Below are 17,806 nucleotides of genomic sequence, written 5' to 3' on the forward strand. Positions count from 1 at the left end.
AAACTGATGTCAGCGCTACAGCTGGCATCAGCTGTCAAAGCGTGAGCAGGTTTTTGATATTGAGGTTATGTTATGGTTAAGCTGCTTTGATTTTGTTTTCAAGATTGTCAGTGGTGAATTAATAGCAGAGCATTTTTTTAAAATTCTTTATTTTAAAAAGTAAAAGTTACTTTATACCTTAATCATGGTTAATAAAACTTATGTTTATCAATTTTGTTAACTGGAAGAGGTACAAAATTACACTTGAGTTACCTGGAAAAATAATTTAGTTGACAAATTTGTGTGATGATTAGGATTAGGCATACACATTATTTATTGTTTCTAACTTTAATTGCTGTGTTTTTAAAATATTCTTCCGGACAGTTCTGCACTAAAGATGGAGAATGTTCAGATAAATCATCTCTTCTATCTAGGTAAGTAATAGCCTATTTTGTATTAAATAACTCCTATTGATTTAGATTATTTTATGGATATATAAATCTATCAAATTATTGATGGAGATTAAACCTAAGAATTGTTTCAAGATGCAAGATATGGAGCATGCTATTGCATCATTGCATGCATGAATTTACGTACATGTAGCCTACCGTACTATAAACTATATGAACAGTAAATAAATTGGAAGACTGTTTAAACGGTTGAATAAGTAGTCCTAGACCCGGTTGCACAACACCCGGTTAAATTTAAACCGTGATTAATTTTACGAGACCCAATCAGAGAAAGAGTTTTTAAAAAGACGGCTTCTCTGATTGGTTCTCGTGGAATTAATCACGGTTAAAATTTAACCGGCTTCCAATCTTTTCTTGTCTATGTTATTTTTATGTTACAGGTACATCCTCTATGATGTTAATAGACCCGAAGGATTCAACTTGAGACGTGATGTTTACATGAGATTGGCCATTTTTGTACGAGAATATGCAAAAACTTTTCATCAAGATGCTCACTTGGTAAATATAGGCCTACCTTAGTCTTTGTTGGATTTTCCGCGAGAAAGTGTTGAGAAGTCACACATTAAATGTGATGCATGGATGAATTTATAGAAAATTTAGGTGGTCATTGTTTAATTCATCATCAATCGTTCACCAGTTTATTCAACTGGTTAACAGTTTTTAAAAAATATCGTTATTTCGATCCATCCCTTTCCCACCTCTGGAACCCAATTTTGGTTCAAAAATCTTGATTCTCCCACAATCCCGTCTCTGAAACTTTAACTTCACCCTCATAATTGAGTTTAAAATATTTTAGTTTTGATAACATACAGATCTATTCATCAATTTCATACTCAAAAACTACTAATACAGTAATTTCAATCCCAATTCAATTTATTCATTCATTTATACACACAAGATACAATACAAATATACTAATGAATAGATGCAAAAAATAACAAGAGTCAAAATATACTAAATCAAGAACTTTGATGCAAAAAAGGGGGAGGTTTGAAGGTTTTTCCAACTATGTTTAGGCCTATCCATGCACTAGGAAGGTAATGGATAGGATGGGAAAAACTATAAGACCAGGTAGTGGAAAATAATTTTAAAAACTAGGGAAATTACTATAAGGATTACGGAATAGAGAAGTATCTGTAAGCAAGCACACAAGTCGGAAGAATACTCATTGTGATGGCTTCTATCACTAATGATGTCACCCATTAATAATAAAATTCATTCCAAAGGAAATCCTTATATTTTTATGATTTTAAAACTTATGTTTCACTTATAAAATGTATAATGGGGCTATGTCCAATTTCTGCAGGTCCTTCCTCCCTGGGACTCGCTCTATCATTGGCAAACTCCTGAAGAAGAGATTGGCAATCAAAAACAGTTATTTTGGGACAATTTCTTTGATGTGCCCAGCATGAAAGAATTTGCTCCGGTTTTAGAAATGCATGAATTTCTTGAAGGTGGGTCAAACAATTGATGTTAATCATACTTACTTAAAATAGCAAGGTATTCAATTCTGTAGAATCCTAAGTAGCTATTGATTTCCATAATTAAATATTTCCCTGTGTAAGATGTAAGATCTTAAGCACAAAGTCCCATTAATAATGTGAAATAGATGAATTTCCATTTTTAAGCAAATGGATAATTTACTACATTCAATTTTCTAAAATAAATCATTACTTGTGCTATCTCAGATGTAAGAAAGGAAGATTCTGACCACAAAGCCCCATTATTCAATGTGAAATAGATGAATTACCATTTCTAAGCAAATGGATGGTCTAATACATTCAATTTTCTAAAATAAATAATTACTTGAGCTATCTCAGATGAAGTAGAACTGGGCCATTAATTTGTAATCAAATTATTTATGGAATGTGTAACCCCATTATTCAATGTGAAATAGATGAATTTCCATTTCTAAGCAAATGGATAATTTACTACATTCAATTTTCTTAAATAAATAATTACTTCAGCTATCTCAGATGAAGTAGAACTGGACAATTATTTTGGAATCAAATTAGTGTGTTTTAGTAAATTAGTGTATATCCCACATACTCAGTGTCATCCCTTATCTTTTTAGCTCTTATCAAGCTTGATTAGGTGATAACACTATATTTACAGTATTCAATTTTTGATTATCTTTATCGGGCTCTTCATAGACTTCCAAAAACGTAAACCTTGTACTTTCCAACGAGCGATAGATAACTGGCAGCATATTCCTCACAATATTGAGATAATTGTGCATGTGTCATATTTGATAGAGAATAAGTCTGACACAATTTTTTTCGCATAACCCATATATTTCTATTGTGTCAAATGTGCTTTGAATATGGTGAAATTTTATTATTGATGTTCATTGATGATTCAATTTTTAGGTGTGAAGCAATTCAAGGTAGATGAAGTTTTCATTTTGCAACATTACAAAGATCTGTTTGAATCGAAAGATGGCCTGATCGACTGGAAACCAAGATGGAAGAAAACTTCATGCAATCAGCCAGATTCATCACGGAAGTTTCGGTGAGTAATATCTCAGATGTAATCATTTTGTTCCACAGCTTAGCTATACAATATTTTTATTAATTATTTAAAAGCTAAGCTACGGAAACCTTGAAAACCTATTTGATAAACAGCAGCAATGGATAAAAACTATATTTTCATGAAAGTTATATGACTGAAAACTGCATACAACCACTATATTTTACTGTTAAGTTGTTCAGTCAGCATAGTTGTAATTAGCTATTAGAGTGCTATTGTTAATAAATTCTACATCAAACTTCGAGCTAGACGGACGGACTCCTCTAAATGTAAATCAAAGTAGGTAATACTTATAAAATGTATTTGAAATAAATTTGAAGCTTTTTTAAAAAAGTGAATTGTTTATTGACGAACCATAATTTGAATTAATCTTGACATTAGTCAACGACAGTTGGTGAATAAATGCAAAATACATTTTTATTTAAAAAATGAAGCACAACACGTGATGGATAAACGCAAGGTAAGTTATAATGAATAATCTTTTGCTAATACTTCAATAAATTTGATGGGAAAAAATTATATAGGAATAATTATTAATACAGACTCATATGTATCTTTTTTATAAAAGGAGAACACTTTTCACATTAGACAATACATTTAGGTAGTAAAGTAGCAAAAAGTAAACTGAAATTAATTGTTTTCCTCAATAACAAACTATTCAAAGTCCATTGCTATGGCACTCAGAAATAACACATTTGACGGCACATCACCCCCCCCCCGGCGGACAATTTAGCTATAAGTTGAAATGTTACTGAATTTGACTCTTCTGCCTGACCGTGTGGTATACCCAGAACTTGGTGTGAGTTTGGTTCTCTCCAAAGACTCTGGATCCTGTTCCGGGACCGGTTTTGATCTTGAATGTGGGTTTTTGTTTTGATAAATCTTGAGTGTAATTGTGTTTTTGTCTCGGTCAAGATTTATATTTATATTTAAAAAAAAGAGCTTTAAACGTGCCTTTAAAACTGTATGTTGGTTGAATATTCTATACTTAATGGTAGTTGGTAGTGTTGAATTCTAACAACGCACAAATGATGAGGATTAGAAAGCGTGGAAGACCAAGGAAGAGGTGGTCAGGGGATGTGGAGGAGGACTTGCACATCATGTTTGTGCGGTCGTGGAGGAGAAAAGCAGAAGACAGAGAAGCATGGAGGAAAATCGTGAAGGAGGCCAAGGTCCACACCGGACTGTAGAGCCAGCGAAAGTAAAGTAAGGTAGGGTTGAATTGGTGCGAGTCTTTTACGGTTCTGTTGATAAGCATAGACAGTGGTCTGTGAAAATCATTGACATCTGTGTGGAACAGAGAAGGAAATTATTATTATTATAAAAGTGTGTAATGTAATTGAAAAGAATGAAAATATGTTTTTGTTTGCAGGAAAATCAAAGATGATGAATATGAAGTGAATTTGTGGGGCTACAAAAATATAACTGCCAAAAATGTTCATTGTATATCTTTCCAAGGCGAGGCATCTCTTATAGCTGAGTTACTCGACTTTTACAGACCAAGGTCAGTGCAAATGACATTTCGTTTTATCTTTACATGACGGCATCGTTTCTCTAGAGCTAGACTTGAAGTAAAATCATATGTACTATGATGAAAACACAAATTGAAATTTTCAACCGCTTTCATATAAAAGTGGTTATGGATAAAATTGTTTGACAATTTCAATTAGTGTTTTCGCACAAGTTTGGGACAAATTTGTTCTCGCACATGTGGACACAAATGAATGTTTGGCATTTTTGTTTCATTTCAGGATTGCTGTAATTGATCACGCAGAAGTAGCGCTTCACCATAATTTCGGAGGACCCACCTACTGGAAGAGTAGAAGAAGTATGCGCTTTAACAAGCAGCTCGTCAAATTGGCAACTGATTCTAGGAACGAGTTTTTGAATTCAAACGATATCACGGATAAAACATCAAGACCTGACGATTGGAAGCAAGAAAAGGTAGACTTATATTCATATATTTGCCACTCCTCAGTCAATTTTCGATTTTGTATAATATGCTCAGCAGAGTGAACCAACATGTACTTATCAAAAACTTTGCAACAGACAGATCCGCTACTGCAAATATTTACCTTGTTGTTTATTGACAACAGGGTAAACAGCTAGATGGAAATCCGATGAGCGCTACTATTCAAAAATTATTTGTCAACCCGGGAATTATAAATAAATAATTATACATCTTGAGAATGTGTACAGTTGAGTGAAAATCAAAGTGATTGGTCTGAATATATATCTTGAGGATCTATTCAGTTGTGTAAAAATGTATTCGAGCCGGTAACTCGTTCGTAGTAGAGAAACTAAAGTCTGATAAATCTAAAACATATTACTTTTAACATGAAGAGGAGAAACCCATTTCTCCTTTCACAGTTTGTAGAAAAGACAAAGACGGTCATCCTGCGCACATTTGGATGCGCCGTGTCATTTCGTTCACGTTCTTGTGATGAACACATATCGTAATCTCACAAAACAATATAATAATAATAATAATAATAAAAGCCTTTATTGATGTTCGAATACATTACAAGCAAGTGCACTTCTAAAACGTTAATATTATTCTGCCGGCGAAATACCCCATGGATTAGATCCGTCTGGGGGAGAGGAGTAAGTAACATGATATTTGATTTGAAAACAAATAAAGTTGACATTCTTTTTTAGTTCAAAATAAAGAGATAGAGAAAAAAAAACTTGAGACTTAACAATACATTTGTGAATATTTGTGACAATTATTGTCTTTCACGAAGATTACTTCAGAATACAACTACTTAACTAATGGAAATCAATATTGCCAAGTCGCCCAACGAAAGCAAAAATGATGGTACTTCAGCTCCTTCCATGTTAGCAAGCCTCTGTTCTGGTTTACGCACAAAGTGAACCACATCCTCTTCTTCTCTCAGTTGCATAGGGAGCAGAGCTTCACTGGATCATTGAATGTCCAATAATTCTTCGATGTCGTTATTTTGCAGGAGCCTGTATCAAATCGCGAGTAGCAGCCTATTTTTTCTTCACTCTTAAATGCATACTTAAGATGTTGCTTCACACAGTGGAAACGTTTCATGTTAGAATACTATCACCTTTTTCCCAGAAATTGAAAAGTCTATGTTCTTTAAACTTTTTATTTATGTTAACTCTACTAATGAATCCAGCTAAATTGTAAGAAACTACCTCAAATCAATATAGTTGAATATTCCGTATAGTATTATCTTCCGGATTGACGTTTTTCTCTACTTTGGCTGGCTGCGTTTTGTACGAAGAGATGAAGTTATGGTCCCTCCAGTTGTAGCTACCGCAGTGTTCTGTTTCTGATGGGCGGTTCCTTTACTTCTACGCGACGCAGAGAATGCTGATTGCGAGGCCTTCTCAAAATACTTTTTTAGCGCATCTTCTGTTAAATTATCCCAAGTTGTATAATTTCCATTGATTAGAAGTCCGATTCCCTTGATTTTAACGTCATAGCCAGCATCCCGCAGTTGTTTTTGGACTGAATACAACTTCTTCTTCTTTTCTCTAGTTTCCTTGTCATAGTCTGGAGACACAGATAGCTTACAGGTTTTTAATCTTGCACTATTATTTATAATACTCTGTCTCTTCATGTTCGATACCAATGACAACATTATTGGGCGTTTGACACCTGGGCCAGCAGTTCCCAATCGTTTGACAAAATCTATATCTGCCTCTTTCAGATCGACTTTCATTACACTATTACTCAAATCCATTATCTTCTCCATAATCTGCTCACGCCTCTCACCCTCTTTCTCCTCCATTCCATAAAATATAAGATTTTTCTCTCTACGCATGGAATCAATTACTACCCGTTGCCGCGATACCTCGATCTTCAATCTATCATTCTCCTCAGTCAGCTTATCCATTCTTTTATTTTGCTCTTCAAGTAACGATGGAATATTCAATTCACTAATCACTTGTTTAATAATTGTGAGCGTGCTATCGTTGATCTCATTTTTTATTTTCTCCAGCATTGCAAACATAACTTTCTCGCTTAATGCCATCCTGAATTTAGTTCAATACGATATAGCTAACTAGAATATTTGTATCCGTTAATTATTTGCAAATCGAGCACTTTGTAAAACTCTCCAACTCATAATCACAACTCAGCGCAGAAAAAAAATAGGACTAGGTGGCAAAGGAAGCTGAGGGGAGCGCCAAGAGAGCTTTCAAGGCTTTTTGGAAGAAATGGAAGCTCCTGAGATGACAGGCCAAGGTAAAAGGTGAGAGAGAGGCCGGGAATAAGTGTTGGATTCTAAAGCAAAATAAATTATCCAAGACGAAAGTGCCCATCTAGAAAACAGTACTCAAATAAAAATTCAAAATTTCCGCCCAGAGTCTACAGACCATTTTTGAAGCGAGATAGCGTTACAATCGCAAACAACAGCTGGTTGCTGTAATCAACCGTTAGTAGAATTCGGCCGTTTGGGAGGAGGGTGAGAAAAATAAGTTCCTCTACTCACCCACTCATCACTCTGTAAAACGAAGATAAGATAATCTCCAACGAAAATGATGGCTTCTTCAATCGTTGTGTTTCTGAACAAAGTGATCGTATTGAGAAAATCGCTATATCTCAGTTAATACTTTAGGAATCGCAAATATACTTAACACAATTCTTCACAGCCCTTATTCAAACCGGTATGCAAAATTTTAGATCCCTCACTTAGCAATAAACCACTTAAATAGCTGATAATTTGGACAGCGAAAACATCAACGACTATACGTACTTATCAGTCACCCCCACTCTCCACAAAACAATATACCTGCTGCCAGTAAACAATTTTTGGAACAATGCCAGGCAATAACTGGAGGGGTGTGTTGGCGCGACGCGTTAGAAGTTGCTGCTAGGTAGTGGGAGTGATTAGTGGAGGACAGACCATCGGACCTCTTCGTCTTCGAGGAAGAGCCGTGTTAAAAGTAATATCTCACAGACTTTAGTTGAATCGTTGATTACTTTTTTAGATTTTTCAACCTTTACTTGCTATAAAAACCTATTCACTCCTAATATAGTAGTTCAATATTTTTGCAGGAGCAAAGAGATGCCATTGGTGGACCTTACTTGGCTGTACACTTGAGGCGGAAAGATTTTCTAATTGGAAGAAGAGACAAAGTACCAACATTAGAAGAAGCCGCTAAACAAATAAAAAAACTACTTGAAAAACTAAATTTGAACACAGTGTTTGTTGCAACTGATTCTCCCACCTTGGGTAAGAAAATCTATGTTTTATTATGCTATTCAGGTGAGGAAATTAATGCTGAATTAATTTGTTTCCTATCCAAATTCAATAACCTTGTATTCATATCTTTAAATTTTCAATGATTGAATATTTTTAGTGTGAATAGTATTTTAATACAGTATTTGTATGCAACTTGTTAGTTATATGTGTTATCCTGGAAGATCTTACAAAATCCCTTCCAACACAACAAATATTCTATTTCATTGATTAATCAATCCATCATAGATTTCCATTAAATAAGTTGCAGTTATCAATGACTTCAATCTAAGTTACCTTAAATTTATAATAACAAAATATTTATTCCACAGAATTCTTGGAATTGAAAAAACGCCTGATCGAGTACTCAGTACTTCGCTACGAACCCTCGAAACAAGTTAAACTCCTGCATAAAGATGGCGGAATTGCAATCATCGATCAAATCATTTGCTCTCATGCCAGGTGAGTTAATACTTTCAAAATGTATTTGTATGATAATAAAGTGAATAAAATATCAAAAATCGATGTTATTTTTTACAGTACTTGACTGCATGCTTCTACCATTTGGATAAGGCCAGTCAGTTTTAACTCATACAATTTTTCAAATTTCCAACAAATTTCTATCAATAACAGTTATTATTGTAGTTAATTCGGTTACTATTATTATTAAGTTACTCTTATATTACTTTTGTTCTCTCACTACAGCCACTCAGTCACTGTAAAGTCGAAATTCAGATGTTCGCAATCAGTAATGACTGTCGACTACAAAAATTCACGAGTGGAATAGCTCGACTTCTAGCTCACACCAACGCGTGTAGAGTGAGCAAAACGGGGCAATTTTAAAATCGACCCTCGAATAAAGCAGTAAATTTGCTTAAAAACAATTTTATTTTTAATCCATCTACGTTAACTGGCATGCAAAGGGAACAAGCATTACTAAAACTGCTCCTTTAAGAAAAATATGAAAACAGTAGAGTGACTGAAAACGGGGCAATTTTAAAATCTACCCTTAAATGAAGCAGTGAATTCGCTTAAAAATAATTTTATTTGTTAATCCATCGAATCTGACTGGCATGCAAAGGGAACAAGCATTACTTAAACTGCTCCTTTAAGAAAAATATGAAAACAGTAGTGACTCAAAACGGGGCAATTTTAAAATCGACCCTTAAATGAAGCAGTAAATTCGCTTAAAAAACAATTTTATCTGTTAATTCATCGAAGTTGACTGGCATGCAAAGGAAACAAGCATTACTAGGGAAGTAATATTACTAGAAGCCTAAAACTGCTCCTTTAAGAAAATTATGAAAATTGAACAAATAGCTTATGTTGCTAGTTCATACACGACATTTTTTTTACGAAACGGTTGTAACGCTGAAAAGTGAGAAATAATTTCTGCTTAAAAGTTATTTAAACCGTTATTACAAGTATTCGATTACTGTATGTTGCAGATATTTCATTGGGTCACAAGATTCGACGTTCTCATTTCGAATTCAAGAGGAACGAGAGATTCTCGGCTTCGATCCAGATTCAACGTTCAATGGTTTCTGTGTGGACAGTGAAACGAAGTGTGAACAGCCCTCCCGATGGAAAATAATTTACTGAAAACTACTCTCAACCGTTCACAATTCACAGTAAATAACCGTTCACTCGTTTTTTCTTCCTCCTCCTGTTATCAAGAGGATATTGTCCAAACTTCGCCACGTCAACAAGTAGAAATTTTTCTAATATTAGTTTAATGTGTATTTTACTTGAATGCATTTATTTATGTTATCTGTGATAATAGGGTAATACGTAAAAAATGAGGTGATACTCAAGTAAAATTAGCTATATAAATTTTCTACATCTCAAATAATTTTTCAATTGTGTATGCTTGTTATGTGACATGATTAGAGCTTGAGTTTTACTAACTTATATTTTTGTCAATTCAAGTGGTATGTAAGCTCCATTGAGCTTAATGCTAAGCTTAAGGTATGTTATCTAATGTAAGGGTGTCATTTATATGTGCCATTTCTCAAATGTGCGAGTATTTCAAAATTTCGTTATTTGTGTAATTATTTGTTATTTGTATTATGATCTAAAATGATCGAAACATTTCCAATAATATTGTCATTTAAAAGCGAAAACCTAACCTTTCCTTTCACCTTCAAAACCTTATTACACTAGATAATTTGAAATTTGAGGCATTGCTCAAAATTAAAAAATCTTCATTAGTTCTAACTTCATTTTCATTCCCAATGTAAGCCCAATTCAAATGGGCATACCCAGGGAGGGGCCCTGCCAAACTTTTAAAGCACACATTCTATTTAGGAAATAGGATCAGTTTCTTATAAATTAAGACATTCAATTCTGTAAAATCGGTTGTTTCAATTGAAAATGAGTGGATTTTGCATGAAATTACTGGAAAAGCAATAATTCTGATGTACCTTTAATAATAAAAGTTTACCCTTTTAGGGTCGTATTACATTAGGTCGCCAGTTCAGTTCAGTTCAGTTTCAGTTCTTCGCCACAGTCAATTGACCGGGGAATTGTCAAGTTTTATTATTAATCTCAATATCAAAATTTGATATAAATAAAAAAAATTATTTATTTTTAATATAAATAATCTAATTGTCAAATCTTAATAGTTTATTTTCGCAAGTGCTGGAAAGTATGTTCCTCTGTGTATTCAGAAACTGCATAATATGGCCTTACAATCAAGTATTTTTTTAATTCTGAGACAAATAATTTTTTGCTCTCAATAGTTTTGAGATGTAGCGGGAGAAGGTTGAAGAATCGTGATCCTGTGCAAATTGGAGATCTTCGAAATTTATCTAGTCGGTGCCGAGTGATATTCATATTGGTCTTATTTCTTGTGTTGCAGCTATGTTGATTGCCTCTTAAAGGTGGATTTGAGTTTTTTGCTAGTATTATAGTTTCCAAGATGTATATAGATATTACTGTAAAAATTTTGTTTTCCAGAAACAGAGGCCTGCAGTGCTCAATTACATTCGTTTGAAAAATTGCTCTTATTGCCTTTTTTTGTAGCCTATTCTAAGTATTTGGTCAAGACAGTTTTGGGGTGCAGCTCCCCAGGCAACAATACCATATCGCAGGTGCGAAGTAAACAGCGAATAGTAAGCAGTTAGAGCCGTTTTTTCATCCGTAGTATTTCTTATTCGTCGTATCACATAAAGTGCTGAGGATAATTTCTTAGATAAGTAGTCGCAATGCTGTTTCCAGCTCAAGTTCTTATCGACCATCACACCAAGAAACTTAGTAGAGCCCACCGCCAGCATGCTGTCCTCTCTCAACTCCTCATCCTCTCTATTGCAGCTGTTTGGTGTGAAGTTGATGAGCGTTGTCTTTTTCTTGTTGATATTGAGTTTCAGACTATTGCAGATTGATGTGGCTTCTTCAAATGCTAGGCTAACTCCACTATTGTTTGCTATCTGATTGGTAGGTAAAATAATGGTAGTATCGTCAGCAAAAAGGATGCACGTTTTGTTTTCTGTGAGTAGCTCTGGGAAATCATTAATATAAATAAGGAAAAAAAGAGGTCCTAAGATTGACCCCTGAGGTACTCCCCTAGTGACTTTCTTCATAGATGAGTGGATGTTTTGTAAGCTTGTTTCGTTCTGGTATAATATGTCCACGTATTGAAATCTCTCAGAGAAATAATTCTGGATCCAACGTAAGGCCAGTTCGCTTATGTTGAGCTGTCTGAGCTTAGAAATCAGTATATTTTGGTCAAGATTATCGAAAGCTTTTTGGAGGTCCAGAAATAGTCCTGATGCTATCCTTTTATCCTCCCAGATCTCATTTATTGCGCTGCATAAGTCGGCTATAGCTGTGTTAGTACTCCGCCCCTTCCTAAACCCATGTTGGAAACTTGTTATCAGTTTATTATTCTCCAGATGGTTGACTAACTGATCGTAAACTCTACAAGAGATAGGAGTTTCAAATAAATTTGTCCGCATGGTCAAAGCCTTATATGAAGATACGTCCTCAGTTATATAGTGTGATAAGGGCGTAACAGAAGATATCAGGCTTGTAAGCGGATTAAAACAGGGTTGTTTGGTATCCCCAATTTTATTCAATCTTTTCACATATGATATCTGTGAGAGTTTAGGCGGAGGCTTGATGGTAGGAGAATCAAAAATAAATTCACTTTTATATGCGGATGATTTAGTTCTCTTAGCTGATAACGTAAATGTAATGCAGAGTATGATCAACAGGCTGGAGCAATATTGCAACCGATGGGACTTAGTTTTGAACAGGGAAAAATCCAAAATGATGGTGTTTAGGAGGGGTGGTAGATTGAGTAGAAGTGAGAGATGGCATTACGGTGGGGAAGCTATTGAAGTAGTAAATGAATATAAATATTTAGGAATTACGCTTACACCCACCTTGTCACTAGCAACACATTTTGTGAGTAAATTGACGGCAGCGAGGTATGGTATCAATAGTTTATGGCGTAAGCTAATTGGTAATTATGAGGTCCCAGTATCTACGAAATGGCAATTTTTCGAAGCAGTTAGCAAGTCAACAATCACATATGCAGGGCAGGTTTGGGGATGTCAAGAGAGGGAGGATATAGAACGTTTCAATAGGTTTTTTATTAAAAGATTGTACGGTATACCAAAGAATACTCCCAACTACATAGTATATTTAGAAAGTGGTAGAGATGTTATGTGGCTTCAAACATTGAAAATGAATTACAAATACATATTAAAAACTCTTGCACAGCCGGATTCTAGATTTACGAAGAGAGTATCAATATTACTGACGCAGAAGAAGAGTGGTTGGTATAAAGATTGGAGAAAATTATTTTATGAATTTAATGAAGAGTGGGTAGATCCCATGAATCAACCAGATCTTTGGGGAATAGGATGCGAAAAGATTGTGGGCAGGATACGTAATAAATTTCAAGGTTTATGGTGGGACAGGGCAGCAACTTCTCAGTTTCATCAAATTTACTTTAATTTAGGAAGGAATGGATTGCAATCAGGTTATATAAATGACAATAATAAAAGAAGAATGATCAGCATTATTTTTAGGGCGAGGGGAGCATTATTGCCATTGAATTTTAGAGTGGATCGTGGAGAAAATAGTTACATATGTTCTTTATGCAACAGTGGTGAGGTGGAAGACACCTATCATTTTATTGGAAGATGTAAAGCCTTATCGGAATTCCGAGTAAAATGGTTCGGCTGCTCGGCTATGACTAATGAAATGGTACATGAGTATTTGAATGGCGAGAATTGGAAATGCTTAATAGGTTTTTAGACATCAGCACAGAAATATAGGGATTTTCTTGTAAGGGAATTTAATTTTAAAGATAAAATTAGACTTGGTCTACATAATATTATCGATTTATCTATGTTATATATCGGTTTATTTATATTTATAGTATAAGATTAATCGTCTGTAGCTATTAACTTTTATGATATGATTGTATAGGTAAAATTTTCCTTGTCTTTTCTTTTTCTATGGCCCTATGGTAGGAGATAATGATGCTTCATATATGTAATTTATGTTTTTTCTCAATGTAATATATTAGATAAGTTATGTAATTTACAATACATATGTGTACATTTACAATTATACATGTGTAATTTAGGTTCAATTTGAGTTGCCATACATTGAATTTATTCTCTTGTAATGTTCATTAAGTTACTTACTCACCATGTCAGATATTCTATTTTAAATTTATTTCATAGTGCTGGCAAATGATCCGAGGAATGCTTTTTCAGTTGTTGCTGAAATTATTAACGAATAATGAATGATGTTTTTCAAAAGTGTAGTGATAATTAGTTTAGGACAGATAAGGATGAAGCTGCTGGGGGTTGCTTTTGGTTTTCGATAACAGTTTTGGTTTACGTTTGTTGTTTCATCAATTATATTAAGAAGTAGAATCCGAATTATTTTTGGGAGAATTTTCTATCAAGATTAGATAGTAGAAACTACTCAACTCTGGCTGACGGCTTAGGCTAAGCTTATCGAATTTGAGCCAATAATACAATTTTTTTATTTGTTGTTCTGTTACACTAGTGACATTACTGATTACTTGTGAAATGTATCTTTTGTTTCCTGAAATAAATTCGTTTATCTATCTATCTATCTGATCGTAAACTGTTCGTTCCAGAAGTTTTGATACAATGGGCAGGTTGGCTATCGGCCTATAATTGTTAGAATCTTGTTTGTCTCCCTTTTTGTGTGTGGGATGTACCTTGGCTATCTTTAATTTCGTGGGTAAGGCTGCTTGACTAAGAGAAGAATTTATAATATGTAATATAGGCTTGATTATTTATTTTTTACAGTATCTTATCATCCTTCCCGATAACTCGTCAAATCCAGTTGAGTTATTTGATTTAAGTCTATTGAAAAGAATGTCCAAATGAGACTGTGTAATTCTTTTGAATGTTAAGAGAGCTGGTATGTTTTTGTTTGGAACTATTTGAGTACTATTCTGTTGGTTAGGATGAGGGTTTGGTGTTGTAAACTGTTAATTGAAAATATTACTGATCAAGTGTGGATCCATAATTTGATTGCCCTTGTCAACAAGGCTGATGTTTTTGGAATGACTGCACTGCTTGTTCCGCTCTTTATTTACATGTTTCCAAATGCTTTCGTTTTATTATCAGACTGCATGATTTTGGTTATGGCATGTTGTTTTCTTCTCTTTTTCACTTCCATATAATAGATTTGTTTAGATTCTTGGTACTTATTTTATCATTAGTTGATCCTGTAAGTGTATATCTGTCTTGGTCTTGTTTTAAATGGGCTTTCAATTGGATAATTTTGCTGTCCCAAAATATGGCTTTCTTAGTTGTATTAATCTTTTTTGATATCCTGGGCATAATCTGGTCAAGAGAATTGCGCATTATCCTTAAAAAGTTGTTATATTTCATCTCAACAGAGGCTGGTGTGTATACTGATTCCCAGTTTGTTGATTTTAGTAGATTTTTTAAATCAGACAGTTTTGCATTTGAAGAATTTCGAGAGTATTGAAATGTTGGTTCCTGGGCTCTGTTCTTATTTTTTATTTTACATATTAAATGGTGATGATCGGATATAGCTGAGCTTTCTGCTAGAACGTGTATGTCTTCCTTCTGTATGTTTGTGTAGCAGCCATCAATACTGGATGCCGTGCTCTGAGTTTTCCTTGTTATAGGAATGTCACAAATCCGGCACCCATATTCAATCAGTAAATTTTGCAGGTCTTTTACTCCTTGGTTGTCTGTTTTTAAAATATCAAAATTCGCATCTCCCAAAATAACAATATGATTATTATTTCTTGCTTGGTGCTGTAGAAGATGGGCTAATTTTTCTAAGAATATAGCTGTTGTGTTAGCACTTGGGGACCGATAAGTTCCTATCAGAATGAGGTTACGAGATCCATATTTCAACTTCATTGCTACAGTTTCAAAGATTTGTTCAGCTGGCTCACTTAAATCACCTAGTTGAATCTTATCAATCTCCAAAGATATGTCATTTTTTACGAATAGTGCAATGCCACCTCACATTTTTTCTGACCGGCAGTACTCACTTAACAGTCTATATCCTTCAATATTTGTTATATTTAATTGCTCAAATCTCAAACCATGTTCCGAAATGATCAATATGTCTGGAGAATATTTGTCTATCTCGATAAGCAGTCTGTCTAGTTTACTTTGCAGTCCTCTTTGGATGTTGAGATGGAATATTGTTAATGGTCTATTATATCTAGGTGAGTTTTTTGTTATTCTATCATTCCTATTCTTATGGTCCTGCTTATTGTTTCTATGAGGATGAGTCTTTTGTCTGTCTATTGTATTTGCTTGATAATCTGCACAAGATTCACTGGCACTTATAAAAAATTATTTGATCTGCTATTATATGAATCCAATTTGAAACTCCAAAGCAGCCAATTTCTACACTATTTACTCTATTTACATGTGATTTACTAAGCCCAGTAACATCCTTATTGGTTCTTTTGCCAATAACGTGTCTTGTAATAAGCTTCCTCAACTTCTCTTTTCCACTACTCTTGTTCAAATGTAGGCCATGCCGAGTATAATCTCCTCTTTCGAATTTCGCTAGGTCCAATATATCTATATCATCAGTACGAGATATTGCCCTGGTCAGCCATTCATTAAATTTCGTGACGTGAAAGTTCATTTGTGGTCTGTCATATCTACAGGGTACAGTACATATTGATAGATTCGTTCGTTTTGCAGTTTCAAAAACAGGTTGCAGGTCAATTTGAGTTTTATGTCTCGTGCACTCGTCGTCCATATCATTGGTTCGGCCATTACCAAAACTCTGTCTTCAAAATCAAAGTCTTTTGTCATTTGAGCCAAGTCACGTGTTACTGCTTTGAAATTTCCACCACTGTCACTTCAAAGTCATCATTTCGCAGATCGTTGTTCAGATCCCATCCCAGGTCCCTACCGTGACTGTCGGCCATCACCAACAATTTTCTCCTTCTTTTTTTCTTCTTATGAGTTTTCTTAGTTTCATTACAAACTCTATCAATTTTGTCGTCCGCCTCCGTGTTACCGCTCTGAAAGATTCTGAAAGAGTTATCTGTCGGTACTGTAATGAGATTCTGTTGTCGGCGCTGGGCTGTGCTGCCTGGTGAATAGAATGATTTTAGGTCTTTTATCTCTAGATCGAGTGTTTCTTTCTCATTTTTTAAAGTGGAGTTCTCAGCTTCCAGCACCTCTATACTAATCTTCATGCGATCAGTTACCTCCCTGCACTCTATTAGCTGCTTGTCCACCTCAATGCAATGGTTCAACGCATCATTCCATTGCTGTCTCAATACAGCCATCTGTTCAATCAAGTCTAGATTTCCTTTTTTCAATGAATCAATGCATGTGTTATTGTTTAAATTCAATTCATTCGATTCATTTGGACCAGGGTGGAGGGAAGAATTTGAATTTATCGGAGTGCTGCAATCAGTATCCGTCGGCTTACCAGAAACGGAGGACAGAACATTATCCGTTTCGTTGAGAGAGTCGAAGTCGTCAACAATAGTTGTCTCTTCATTAAGAGAGTCTTCGCCGATATAATCGGATCTGTTGTCAGGAGGGGGGTGATTATGTGAGATTGACTGACTCATTTCTACTATCTTTGTTATTTCCCCGTCTGTTTTCAAAGCAGCCTTACATTTTTTGTTTAAGCAACGCCATTGGCGTAAACCAGCAGCATTAATATTTGTAAACCTGTAAGTAAAATAGCGAAAAGTCAACTTAGGGTTTCCCTTATTAGTTCTCCCTATTATGAAATCCTCCATTGCAATCCTCTCTTGTAATCAGAGTATCAATAGTAAACCTCAATTAGGTATGTCCTGAGATTTAGTAGAAAAGAATATGAATAAATAACTTACAAATATGCTCTATTTAGGATAGAGAGAGAAAAAAAAACAGTATGATTGGATTCAAGTGTTAGTAATGTAATATTGATAGAGGAATTAAATTAGAATTAGAAACATCCATACAGACGATTAATTAGGATTATATTTGACAGGATTAATAGTAATTATTGTAATAGTGATGTAATTAATATTACATGTAATGTGTTATTCACAATAAATATAAACAGTATGTGGGTGAAAAATAATGCAAGGAGTCTTCAGAATAAATACAT

At 34.5% G+C, this 17,806-nt stretch overlaps 1 protein-coding gene across 1 annotated transcript; it reads left to right on the plus strand.

Annotated features, from left to right (window-relative positions):
* The first annotated feature begins 55 nt into the window (after nucleotides 1-55).
* LOC111052463 (GDP-fucose protein O-fucosyltransferase 2) lies at nucleotides 56-10,317 on the plus strand. Its single transcript, XM_039443841.1, has 9 exons — nucleotides 56-413; nucleotides 830-947; nucleotides 1,756-1,903; nucleotides 2,819-2,960; nucleotides 4,351-4,482; nucleotides 4,730-4,922; nucleotides 8,011-8,188; nucleotides 8,527-8,656; nucleotides 9,643-10,317. Exons 1-9 carry the CDS (start codon nucleotides 286-288, stop codon nucleotides 9,794-9,796), a joined length of 1,323 nt encoding a protein of 440 aa, XP_039299775.1. The 5' UTR covers nucleotides 56-285; the 3' UTR covers nucleotides 9,797-10,317.
* Nucleotides 10,318-17,806: the final 7,489 nt, after the last annotated feature.

The sequence above is a fragment of the Nilaparvata lugens genome, unplaced genomic scaffold, assembly GCF_014356525.2.
Source record: "Nilaparvata lugens isolate BPH unplaced genomic scaffold, ASM1435652v1 scaffold1796, whole genome shotgun sequence".
Taxonomy (NCBI): Eukaryota; Metazoa; Arthropoda; class Insecta; order Hemiptera; family Delphacidae; genus Nilaparvata; species Nilaparvata lugens.